Source organism: Urocampus carinirostris, chromosome 6 (assembly GCF_059441175.1).
Source record: "Urocampus carinirostris isolate Australia breed hairy pipefish chromosome 6, RoL_Ucar_1.0, whole genome shotgun sequence".
Taxonomy (NCBI): Eukaryota; Metazoa; Chordata; class Actinopteri; order Syngnathiformes; family Syngnathidae; genus Urocampus; species Urocampus carinirostris.
The window spans coordinates 13,351,771-13,363,630 of NC_142354.1; the positions used below are offsets into that span (position 1 = coordinate 13,351,771).

General features: G+C 40.0%; 1 protein-coding gene across 1 annotated transcript in view; it reads right to left on the bottom strand.

The window, feature by feature from the left end:
* The window catches only part of tnks1bp1 (tankyrase 1 binding protein 1), a 35,724-nt gene extending 26,294 nt beyond the window's left edge, over positions 1-9,430 (bottom strand). The window contains exons 1-2 of the mRNA XM_088337947.1: positions 9,288-9,430; positions 1,074-1,982 (exon numbers count right to left, since the gene is read on the bottom strand). Of these exons, the coding sequence (XP_088194073.1) occupies positions 1,074-1,975 (902 nt within the window). The 5' untranslated portion in view covers positions 1,976-1,982; positions 9,288-9,430. The remainder of the gene's footprint in view (positions 1-1,073; positions 1,983-9,287) is intronic.
* Positions 9,431-11,860: the final 2,430 nt, after the last annotated feature.

An 11,860-nucleotide genomic window follows, 5' to 3' on the forward strand; every position in this document is an offset into this window, starting at 1 on the left:
CTTTGTGTTTGCTGTATACTTTCCACCGCTAACAGTTTCACCAGATGCTAACGTTAGCATAGCGCTATATCTCCTGCCCGCTGCTAAACATCAGCTTGCACTACCCCAACGGAGCTTTATCGTCGACGGCGACTTTAATCGGGCATGTTTATTGACTGTACTCCCAAATCCTTTCAATTGTGGACTCCCAAATCTACTAATTGTGGACTGAGCAATTCGGAAAAACGCTGGACTGTGTAATGTAAGATCAAACATTCGGGAACTCTGTTTCAAACGTGTTTATTTATGTAGTTTAACATGTTATATTGTACATGTGTTTCGTTATATCATATATATTGTTAATTAACATTTTGTTGTGAGATACTGAGTTGCGCGACATGAATGAAGTTTATTATAAAAAATGTCAAAAATTGCAAATATAATTAAGTAGAATAGTACATTTTCTTATTCAAATTATGAATTCAATTTCTGCATTAAATTATTGTTGGTAATATACTGATTAAAGGGATAACCAAAAACCTGTCTTTTTTCATTTTCACCTTTTATACTTCCTTTTTCTCTTAACTTTTTTATACAACATAATAGTTTATAATATTATGCATCAAAGCAAGTGAGCCTTTTGAGAGCCGGTTCTCTAAAAGGAGACCGACTTCCTTTCACTACATAACTACCACATGCAATTCGAGGCGGCAGATGCATGCGTACAGTAGCATCAAACCGCTCGCTTAGTTTGCAACGGGGAAAAAAAAACGATACAGAGATAGAGGCTACCGCGGCGAACAAGTTTGACTCAATTGATTTGCTGTTTTGTGATAGTCGGTGTATACCGGATGGTACCCATAATTGACAAATTTGCGTTTTTCCGTACAGATTTTCTTGTACGTATACACGTCTTAAAATGCATAATAAACCTACTTTGTTCGGCAAAAACGTACAGGTTGACAGGAATGGTGTAGGACAAAAGAACTACTCTTAGGGAAAATCGGGTCTGCTAAGTCTTTTAATACGCACCAAACGTGAAGAAGAATGTCCAGTGACATATTAGAAAAAATGGGAAAGAAAGACTAACAAACCTCGTCTCCTGCGTCCAGTTCTTGATCCGCTCTTTGACACCAGCTGCTTCAGTTACCAACTCGGGCTGGACTTTCTTCACAGCAACCTCTGGCCTCGATGCAGAGTCAAATAGAAGACTGATTCGACGTTTGATGCTACCCCCTACAGTTGAGTTTTCTTCAGGTTCAGCACCCCCACTTTTGTTTTCTTCCACTTTAGGCTCATTACTTTCCGCCGTGGACGGTTCTGGAGGTTTTGGTTTCAGTTCATTTGCATTTTCATTTCCCTTTCTCATAGATGCGGACCTGTTGGGGGCAACGGGTTGAGGGATGCCACCAGAGTCAAACTTTGAAGTGAGCTGCACGGACAAGCGCTTCCTATTTCCGCCCCACTGAAATGTTTCGTTCTTTGAGGAATCATCGCCTGGTGATTCTCCGGGCTTTTGGACCGTGGTCATCTGAGATTTCTCGTTATTGTTTTCGGCATTTTTGGGTGTATCCTTAGTAATCACCGGCGTCTCCGTTTTATGGTTTGCTCTAGAAACTTCTTTCTGGACTGCAGCAGGTTTGGCTTCAGGTTTCAATGGTTTTGTTTGAGCTTTATTGTTGACACTTGTGGACTTTGGCTGAGGTGGGGGTTTCGTGGACGGTTTTGCCGAGGAAGGTTTAGGGGCCGTTTTAACCGGCGGCTTTGCGGGCGTGTCCGTTTTAACCGGCAGCTTTGCGGGCGTGTCCGTTTTAACCGGCGGCTTTTCGGGCGTGTCCTTGGAGGACAGATTGACAGACTTTGGTGCATTAATGGAGCGAAGGGTGTTCTTTTGAGCAGAGAAAGGCTTGGGAGCGAGGCGAGGCTTGGGGGGTAGGGACGGCTTGGATTTGGAGACGTCTATCAGGTGCGGAGAGTCAACTGTGCTCTGCATCATTGTGTTTCTAAAACGAGAGAAAGTGGAAGACTGGAGTCAATAAAACAGGAAAATTGTAAATCATGATTGGAAAAAACACCAAGAAAAAACTGAAAATTGAAATGTATCCATCTTTTACACCAGCAACCTTTTTGGTACCACGTACCGATTCAATGTATGAACATATTCTCGCGTCCCGACTCAGACATAACAATAGTGATAATAAACGATTACAGTAATAATAATAAGCCTAAATCCACTGTGAAATCACTAAACCGCGAGGGATCAAGATAACATATGAAAAGGATTGAGAGATTATATCATCATTACACTATTTTTACCCACTGTGTCACGTTGTACCAACATTGTTTTGGCTCAACTCTTTCCCATAGTGCTTCATTACAAGGTTGTACAATGTGGCACCGTGAGTAAAATGCAGGTATACATAAGTAAATATGGTACAACAACTTTTTTTTTCTTTCTGTGTGGCCCAATACCAAACGACCTACAGCAGCCTGGTGGTTGTAGACCAATGTCTTACGCTATTTAGTTATCATTGTTTTAATACGTCTATATACCTTGGTCATATCCCTCGAGAAGGGTGACCGACAGCAAGACAAACACATACAAAAACAAAGAAAATAAAAAAGGGAAAAAGTAGCAAAAAACACACACAAAAATATTTGGACCATGGCCAACCCAAACGCCCAAACACCCAAACAAGTTAGGCACCTCAGCACCTAAGTCGGTCATGCTTTCGTCCCTCCAGATGAAATGGGACACAAGAAAGCGGCCATGTCACTCGGGTCAGGGTGACACAACACACTCTTTGTTCAACAGCCGGGCCCGACAGCTTTCACTGGTTTACCCCTGCCGCATCATACGGGTGCCCTGCCTATCCCTTAGAACGTGTCCAAACATCCCACTATCCTTTTACAACACCTCACCACTCATTCCTATCACCAACAAGAGCTCTAGCTTCCACTACATTTAGACCTATTTTTTAATAAATAAACGGAGAAAATAATGGTTTATGCTGAACTCCTGTTTAAATGCAATGGTTATATTAAGCATGTATGAAGAAATCTGACAAAGAGTTTATCTTGATCAGATAGTTAAGTTAAGTTAGTATAAGTATAAGTTAAACTCAAATGCACCGTTTCAGAAAATGGGCCACTTTATTTACTGACTAATAAATCACTATAACAATAGCTTAGAGATCAAGATCTCTAACAAAGATTTTTCTCTGTATTGTTTTTTTGCCCGTGCGGCGGAATAGCACGAGTAAATGAAATAGCTGCCAATTGTAGTGGCTGACATATGTATGCATGGGGTCAATTACATCAGGAAGTCATTATAGCAGCTCGAACAGCTTTGGGAAACATTACTTCCTGTATGAGTTTCCTTGTAGCCCAGTTCTGGAACAAACGAGTTGGGCCCTCTAGAGATTGCTGCCGAGCATTTGGGTAAATTGAGGCATCCGTTGATTCAAGATATTAAAATGGGACAGTTTTAAGCAAAACAATACAACAAAATGCCCCTATGTTAATAGTACCATCAAATTAGTCACACTGAAAGGACAACTATTTACATTTACATTTACAGAGAGCATAGTGGCATTCGCCATCTTGGTCCACTTGGAAAAAACTTGGGTCAATTTTACCCATTTTTCTGGGTCTTTTCACACAAAATGACCCAAACTGTTAAGTGTAAAAAACCTTATTGGACCTCATTTTAAAAGAAAACACTTTTATTGCTGAACTATGTTGTACAATAAAACTAAAACATTGGGCAATTGGATTAGTCCTTTTTGAAATAATTCGAACCAAGGAGCGCCCTTTAAAACAGTGCGCCAAATGGGTGTGGAAATACAGTACAATAATGAGCTTTTCGAGTTTGTGGCATGTTGGGTGCACGAGTTGGACAGAAGAACCTTATAGAGAGTCATCAACACAGCTTAGAAAATAATTGGCTGCTCTCTGTCTACCCTTGAGGACACTGCCAGCTCTTACTACCACAGCGGAGCGGAAAACATTATTAGAAATCCTTTCACCTCAGGCAATCACCTATAAGAAAATACTGTAAAGATGTGTTCTAGACTTGATTTTTTTAGGTGCAATAATTAGATCCTATATTTCAGGTATACAAAATCAGTTCTGCACAACAATTCTGTCTCATAGTAATCATCACCCCATCTTGATCTAGCATATGGCATCGTGGTGCGGCATGCTGGGTGAACAGCAACAGAACAGGAGAGCCTTGCAGTGAGTCAGCAACACAGCTCAGAAAATCATCGTCTGCTTTCTACCCAGTCTGGCTCTCATTACCCCAGCAACGCCATCATAAAGGACTGCTCAAGACAGTCCCCCCCTCTTTGACTTTCTGCCCTCTAGCAGATGCTACAAGTTCCTTAAAACAAAGACTACCAGACTCAGAAACAGTTTCTTTCCCGAAACCATCAGTGCCGTAAATAAAACACAGTTAAAAGATTTTGACGATGTATCGGGAAATTTACATCTACATTTTATGTCTTTATTCTTATTTTTGCACAATGTTTCTGCTCATGTCATTCCACTATTTTCTGATGTACATACAATTCAACCCAGTCTACAACAACTACTTCGTAAATATTACGGTTTAATATTGGTTTACAGTTTCGTTCCCGTCTATTTTTGTCCTGTTTATTATTCTCTCCAGTTTTCGTTCCCGTCTTCTTTGTCCTGTTTATTTCCGATATCCTGTTTCATTATCTATCCTGTCTGTCTGTTCCGTCCTGTCCAATATCGACCCCATTTGTCCGATATCAACTCGGGCAATTGTAATCGCTCTTGTCGGTCTCTGGCTTCCTGCCTTTCCACGCCGGACCGCTGTCTAACGTGCATGACTCCCCATTTCCCGTAAAATAAAAGGCTTGAGTGAGAACGTCACGCATTTGGGTCCTGATCCGGTTCTGGTTCTTGACACTATAAGTATTTTTTTACAGTTTTAAGTTGGAGCACCACTCTAATCTTGTTGTAGACGGTGTACACTACATTATGATAAATCATCAAAAAGACGATTCTATCCTAATGCAATTAAACAAATGTTTTCCCTCACTGGTGGTGCTACTTCAGTGTTCAACTCGTGAGCAGAATTGACATCCAGTTCATGGTTGTTCTGCAATGGTGCTGCAAAAACTACTCAATAGGCAAGGTAACCGTAGTCATAGAAGCGTTTTTGCCAGGTAATACTCACAAGAGTGATGTTGTGTTTACACAGAGCGTAAAGTGGATCTCCAAATGTGTCACTACAAATTCCCCAGGCATTGTGTGCAGCATCTGGTCTGACCAGTCAGTCTTTTTGAACTGATTGGTCTCTGATCCCCACCCAAAAGTTAAATAAAATATCTACTTCTTGAAAACGATGTCATAGCGACATATCTTTGATTGCAATCAGCGACACTCGGATGGAGTGCAATATTATTCAACATTTCAAGCTGTCATAAACGGCATTGTTTGAATTAAAAGCGCCCAGTCCTGGTAGGTAAGTGTGAGAAACAAGTCAAATCAAGTCAAGTCAAATTTATTTATATAGCCCTTAATCACAAAAATGTCTCAAAGGACTGCACAGGATTACAGTTACAAAATTACACAATTACCTGATCTTAAACCAGCAAAGTGCTGCCTAAAACGTAGGAACTGGACTTGACCGATGACAATTATTAGGTATATTCAGCAGTACCCGCCCAGCAAAAACGAGTTGAGAAAATTAAAGAGATAAAGATTCCGTCCATGAGACGTCTTGGAAAGTTTAAAAGTGGGGAAAAAGGATTTAAGACATTGAAAAATAATGAACATGCCTAGAACATCTAAACTGGACTTGATAGAAAATCCTTACTAGGTCTATTCAAAATGACCCACCCAGCATAAACTAGTTGAAAATATGTTAAAGACTCGAAGATTCCATCCAAAAGTTATCTTTATTCCGTAGTTAAGTGGAAAAAACAAATTAACTAAAGATTAAAAAGACGTTATTTAATTGAAAGGTGGAAACAATACCTTCTCAGAAAACCCTTAAGGAGCTAAAATAAGACAACATTAGACAAGGTCAACACCGGTCTAGTACATAGAAACTGGATTTGACAGAGGATTAGTATTAGGTGTAATAATCTCATCTCATCTCATCAGCCGTACCGCTTATCCTCATTAGGGTCGCGGGGGGCTGGAGCCCATCCCAGCCATCTCTGGGCAGTGGGCAGGGGACACCCTGAACTGGTTGCCAGCCAATCGCAGGGCACACAGGGACAGACAACTCATTCGCTCATTCACACCTAGGGACAATTTGGACCGGCCAATTCACCTGAAATGCATGTTTTTGGAACGTGGGAGGAAACCGGAGTGCCCGGAGGAAACCCACGCTAGCACGGGGAGAACATACAAACTCCGCACAGGAAGTCTGGAGCTGGATTTGAACCCACGACAGGTTCCCATGACATGAACTGTGCCGCACAAGCGCTAACCACTGCGCCGCCGTGCTGCCCTAGATGTAATAATACTTCTTTATTTGGTTTAAAGTAGAAAGAATATCATATCAAAATGTTAAAAATATGTTAAAAAAAATCCCAGATTCCGTCCTAAAGATACCTTTCTTTTGTTTAAAATAGAGAAAATGTCTTCCAAAACGTCAAAAAGTCTCATGATTACTGATTAGCATCACCTGTGCTCGCTCATTTGGTGCCGGCCGCTGCGGGCTACCTGATTGGTTCCCTGTCCCTTTTTAAACCCAGTCCTTTCACTCTCCGGTTGTCAGTCTGTCAGCAAACCTCTGTTGTTAAAAGGCAAGCATTTTTGACCCTGATTCCCGCCTGTCCTAATTTTGCACAAGTTTTTGCACCTGTCTGTTTCTGATCTCCCCGTTTATCTCTGGCAACGACCTGTTTTTTGATCCCGACCACGTCTGCTCTCCTGTTCCGGCTTACGACACGTTTTTGATTCAGACCACATTTTTCCTCTCCTGTCCCGGCTATCGACCAGTTTTTCCGTCCTCGACACTGCGATCTCCCGCTACAGAAGATCCACTTCCGTATTCGGATCACGATACGATTGTATGAGCGGCTTGCTCCCCGCATCCAGCGAGCACCAGATCGTGGGCGCTGCCCTTCCTCTTTCTATCAATAAACTTGCGGTTAACGCTACGCATTTGGGTCCTGATTCCGTTCTGGTCGCGACAAAAAGATGTTAAAAGATGCCTAGGTGGAGGCTCTATCCAAAAGACGACTCTTAGGTGGCTAATTCATAGATACTGGACTTGACAAATGATTCTCATTTTTTGTATTCAGACTTATCCTCATTGCGAAAACGGGTACATTTATATTTTGCTGGAAAGTGAAAGGTGGGAGGGGAAAAAAAACAGTCAAGGGGCTAAATTAGATGGGGTAAATCATGTTTTTAAACTATATTTACTCTACAATAGACGGGATAAACACAACCCAGTATACGTTTTCTTTTTGAGTAAATCAGGTCTAAAATGGACGAGTCAAGATTCATACAGATTTCACACACAGCAAAAAATGTTCGAAAAGTCACCAAGGTCCAGTCCGAAGAACCTATCAATTTTGTCGAAAAATGTGAAAGATTCAACAAAACCATATATTTTCCAAGACATTAAAAAGTCAACTTCTAGAAAAGCTGAATTAGACGAGGTTAACACAGTAATTCTCTATTTCAGAACTGAATTGGCTCCACTTACTGGACTTGTGGGATTGTTATTTGGTTCAGTGTTTCTCAAATTGTGGGTCGGGACACAAAAGTGGGTCATGGACACGTTTTTAGAAGGGCTTTTTCTTGACAAAATAATGCCAAGAATAAAAAAACACGACAGATCAATTACATTTATTAACAGTAGATTGTGATAATACCCTGCTTGTTTTCTTCTACCTTGTTCAGTCAACCGGTGAGTTTCAAAGGGACCAGATCTCATTTTAATGTGATTTTGGTTGTTTTATTTCCTTTTACTGCCCCTAACAATGGGTCCCAAGATATGTAGTATTAGTAGTCAAGTCAAGTCATGTTTATTTGTGATGCCCTTAATCACAAAGAGTCTCAAATGGCTGCACAGATTATTGCAAACCACAGACTATTATGACACCATCCCCTGATCTAAAACCTCAACACGAGGAAAATGAAGAAACCTTGAGAAGGGACCACACATGAGTATAGTATAATGACAACATCGTCAAAGAAGGAAACAATTTCAAAATACCAAAACTGTGTAAGAGTGTCTGCCATTGAAGAGCTGCTGGACGGTACAGCAAATGGTTTGAAAATCTTCTATTTTTAGCTTTTTACCAGAAAAGAATTTTTTATTACCAACATAATCAAATAATTATCCATGTTAAGTTAAACACTTTATTAATATTTTTTATTTGTTTCTTTATGTGGCTATTTCATATTTCTTTTTTTTTTAACAAGCGCAGGCATGTCCAACGTTTGCCTGGGGGCCAGTTAAGGCCAGTGATAAAAAAAAAAATTACCGGCCTGCATCTTCTGTCAGAAATTTAATGATATGTGACCCGCCAGTAATGTTGACCACAGTGTAAAATGACATCCCACATCGCGACAGTAAATAAAAAAAGGAAAGTTGACTGTCACTTCAAGAACAAGTGGAAATTGGAGTATTTTTTCACCAAAACGACTGGAGATAGGCCAAAGCACAAAGCAGATTCATTCATTTTCTAAGGAAATTTGGTTTATGCTGCTTTTGTATTATTTAACCATATTAGCGCATATTATTAACACTTTACACTTTTTTCCCACGACCCTGATTTATTTTGGTGCCCTTCTGGGCACTTGATGCCCTCGTGCGTTCGCGGGGCTACGGCCCTGGGTGCTTGGGCTGACTTTTCGGGGGGTTTGGTTACGCCCATGCTTGGCAGATGATCGTAATGAAGTCTGTTTAAACTTATCCGCCCTGCAAAAACTAGTTGAAAAGACGCCAGTAAAAGAATGACCAAGCAACTCAATTATAAACGTTTATTTTGCGCTTCGTCATTTTGTTTACCTGTCCTTTTCACACTTTGCTCACCTGTTGCTCACCTATAGACACATTAAGAACAATATTCAAATACAATACTCAGCGCTTCTCGTTGACGCGCGGGTTAATAAGTTACGGATAAACGCATCAGGAAGTAAACAGACGGTCATTGAACCAGAAAGTCGTTAAAAGTGTGAGATCTTAGCTAGGTTAGCTTTCAGAAATTAACATTTTAAAACACAATTCCACTTTGATTGGATGACACTTCACACCTGTTCGATGTAGTGGTAAAAAAATAACTTTTTAAAAATAGATAATTTACCTTTTCTTCACGAAACCATATAGATGAAACGTGTAGAAAAATTATGAAATGAGGAAAAAAGAAATCCGTGGTTATCCTCCACTGTCTCGTTGTTTTTCCTCATTCCCACTGAGAAGTCACGGAGTGTGGACGAACCCCACGCAGAAAACACTCCCCTGCCCTCTTCGCGCTGTCAAGGTACACGTTAAACACACAGGAACAGAGCGGAAGTCGAAGCTGTGCTTTCAGAATAAAAATGGGGGAAAAAAGCGTTTAGTAAAATCAAGTCCTGTTTATTTGGGGCCCCCTAATCAAAAGGAGTTTCAAAGAGATGCACAGGCTACAGACAATGTCAAACTGCCGATTACACTTGTTACACCATCTGATCCAAACTTGCAAGGAGAACAAAACTCTGAGATAAGATTTTCCTACCTTGTTCTAAAAGCCTGGTTACTGAGGAACAGCTTTTTCTTTCCTCCGTGTGTTTGTTTATAAGACGACAGGTTGTTCTAAATAAAAATTGGAATTGAGGAATTTCATCACAATTGTTATTACTGAATATTCTGGGCATAATGGTTGTAAAATACACGAGTGCAATTTCAAAATCACCGACATTTTTGCAAATTTTATAGTTGAGTAGATGCTTAAAATAAAGAGAGAAGACAACAATGGATCTTGATCTTGCAAAGAGAACAGGACCCAGGCCCCAGATGAGAAATTCCAACCTGTTATAAAAACATGTTTACTGAAGAGGAACAGCTTTTTGTTTCCTCCACCTGTTTGTTTATTATACAACAGGTCATTCAAAATAAAAACTGGGATTAAGGAATTCCATCACGGTTGTTATTACTGAATATTCTGGGCATAATGGTTGTAAAATTCACGAGTGCGATTTCAAAATCACCGACATTTTTGCAAATTTTATAGTTGAATAGATGCTTAAAATAAAGAGAGAAGACAACAATGGATCTTGATCTTACAATGAGAACAGGACCCAGACCTCAGTAGCCTAGATGGTAGGGCGCCCGCTTTGAGACTGGGAGGTCGCTGGTTCGCGCCTCGGCCGAGTCATACCTAAGACTTATAACATTGGTAAAAATGGCGGCGCCCTCTGTTGGCTGCGGCTGCATCGGCTCGCTACAACGGGTCAGGTGTATCGACATTTCGTTCTGAGTACATTGTTACAAAGAATGACAATACAAAGGAAATTATTATTATTATTAAGATATTCCAACCTGTTCTGCAACTCAATCAGGTACAAATGTTTTTCTCCGACTTTCTGATTAGGACCTCCCACTTCGAGTGTCCTTTAAATGAAATTCTCCTGGTCGGAGAACTCCTACTTCCCACTTTTCTGGAATGAAAATAAATTAATCAATTAAATCAGACTGTAATAGAAGTCGGAAGAACGCAAAGGAATGTTGATTACCAGCAGGTGCTCCGTGGATTGTTATCGCGTGTTTTTGAAGAATGTGCTCTAATTTCATGTGAATTTTGTAAAATGACAATAAAACTACTCATTCAACTGCGATTATGTGTTGTGTGTCATTAATTGTGTATTTAGAGTTGTTATTTTGTTGAAGTAGGATACTCTCAGTCGGCTTTTTTTTCAGTAACAGGGTAATCCAACCCATTATTTTTTCCGCCGTTACCGTTACTGACAATAGGAAGCGGTGTGTTAAAAACGTTTTGGTGCGTGTTTATATACGTTTTTGTGTGTATCTAAGTAAGTTTTGAGTGTTTACATAAATTTTGTGTGTTTGCGTACGTTTGGGTGTGTGCTTACATACGTTTTTATATACGATTTCGCACATTTTTGTGTGTGTTCACATACATTTTTGGGTGTGTTTAAGTACGTTTTCGTGTGTTTCTACGTAAATTTCATGTGTTTTCGTACATTTTTAGTGTTTGCGTATGTTTTTTGTGTTTACAGAAGTTTAAGTGTGTGTTAACATACGTTTTTTTGTGTATACATATATCATGTATCTACGTAATATTTATGTGTTTACGTACGTTTAATATGTTTGCGTTCGTTTTGTGTGTTAATGTACGTTTTGTGTGTATTAATGTACATTCTGTGTGTGGTTACGTATGTTTTTTGGCGTTTTTATGCACGTTTCTGCACATGTTTTTGTGCGCGTTCACGTACATTTTGGTGCGCGTTTACGTACGTTTTTGTATGTATCCACGTAGGTTTTGAGTGTTTGCGTACGTTTTGTTTATTTGCTTACATTTTATGTGTTTACATACGATTTTGTGTGTATTTACATACATTCTGTGTGTGTTTATGTATGTTTTTAAATACGTTTCTGTCATGTCCTGCACGGTTGTCATGGCGCCCAGCTGGCCCCACCCTTTGACACCGGCTGAGACGCATTGAACTGATTGCTTGTGGAGTACTTAAATGCTCCTTTTGGGACTGCCCGTTGCCGGACCATTGCTTTACCTTGTTGAAGACCTGTTCATGCCTGTTTGATCTGAGTAATACCTAGTTTGTAATTTTCATTGCCTTTAAACCTGTTTTGTTTTGTCTTTGGTCCATTTGTGTGTTGGACAACTTTTATTTCCTAATTAAAGTGACAGATCGTCTACGC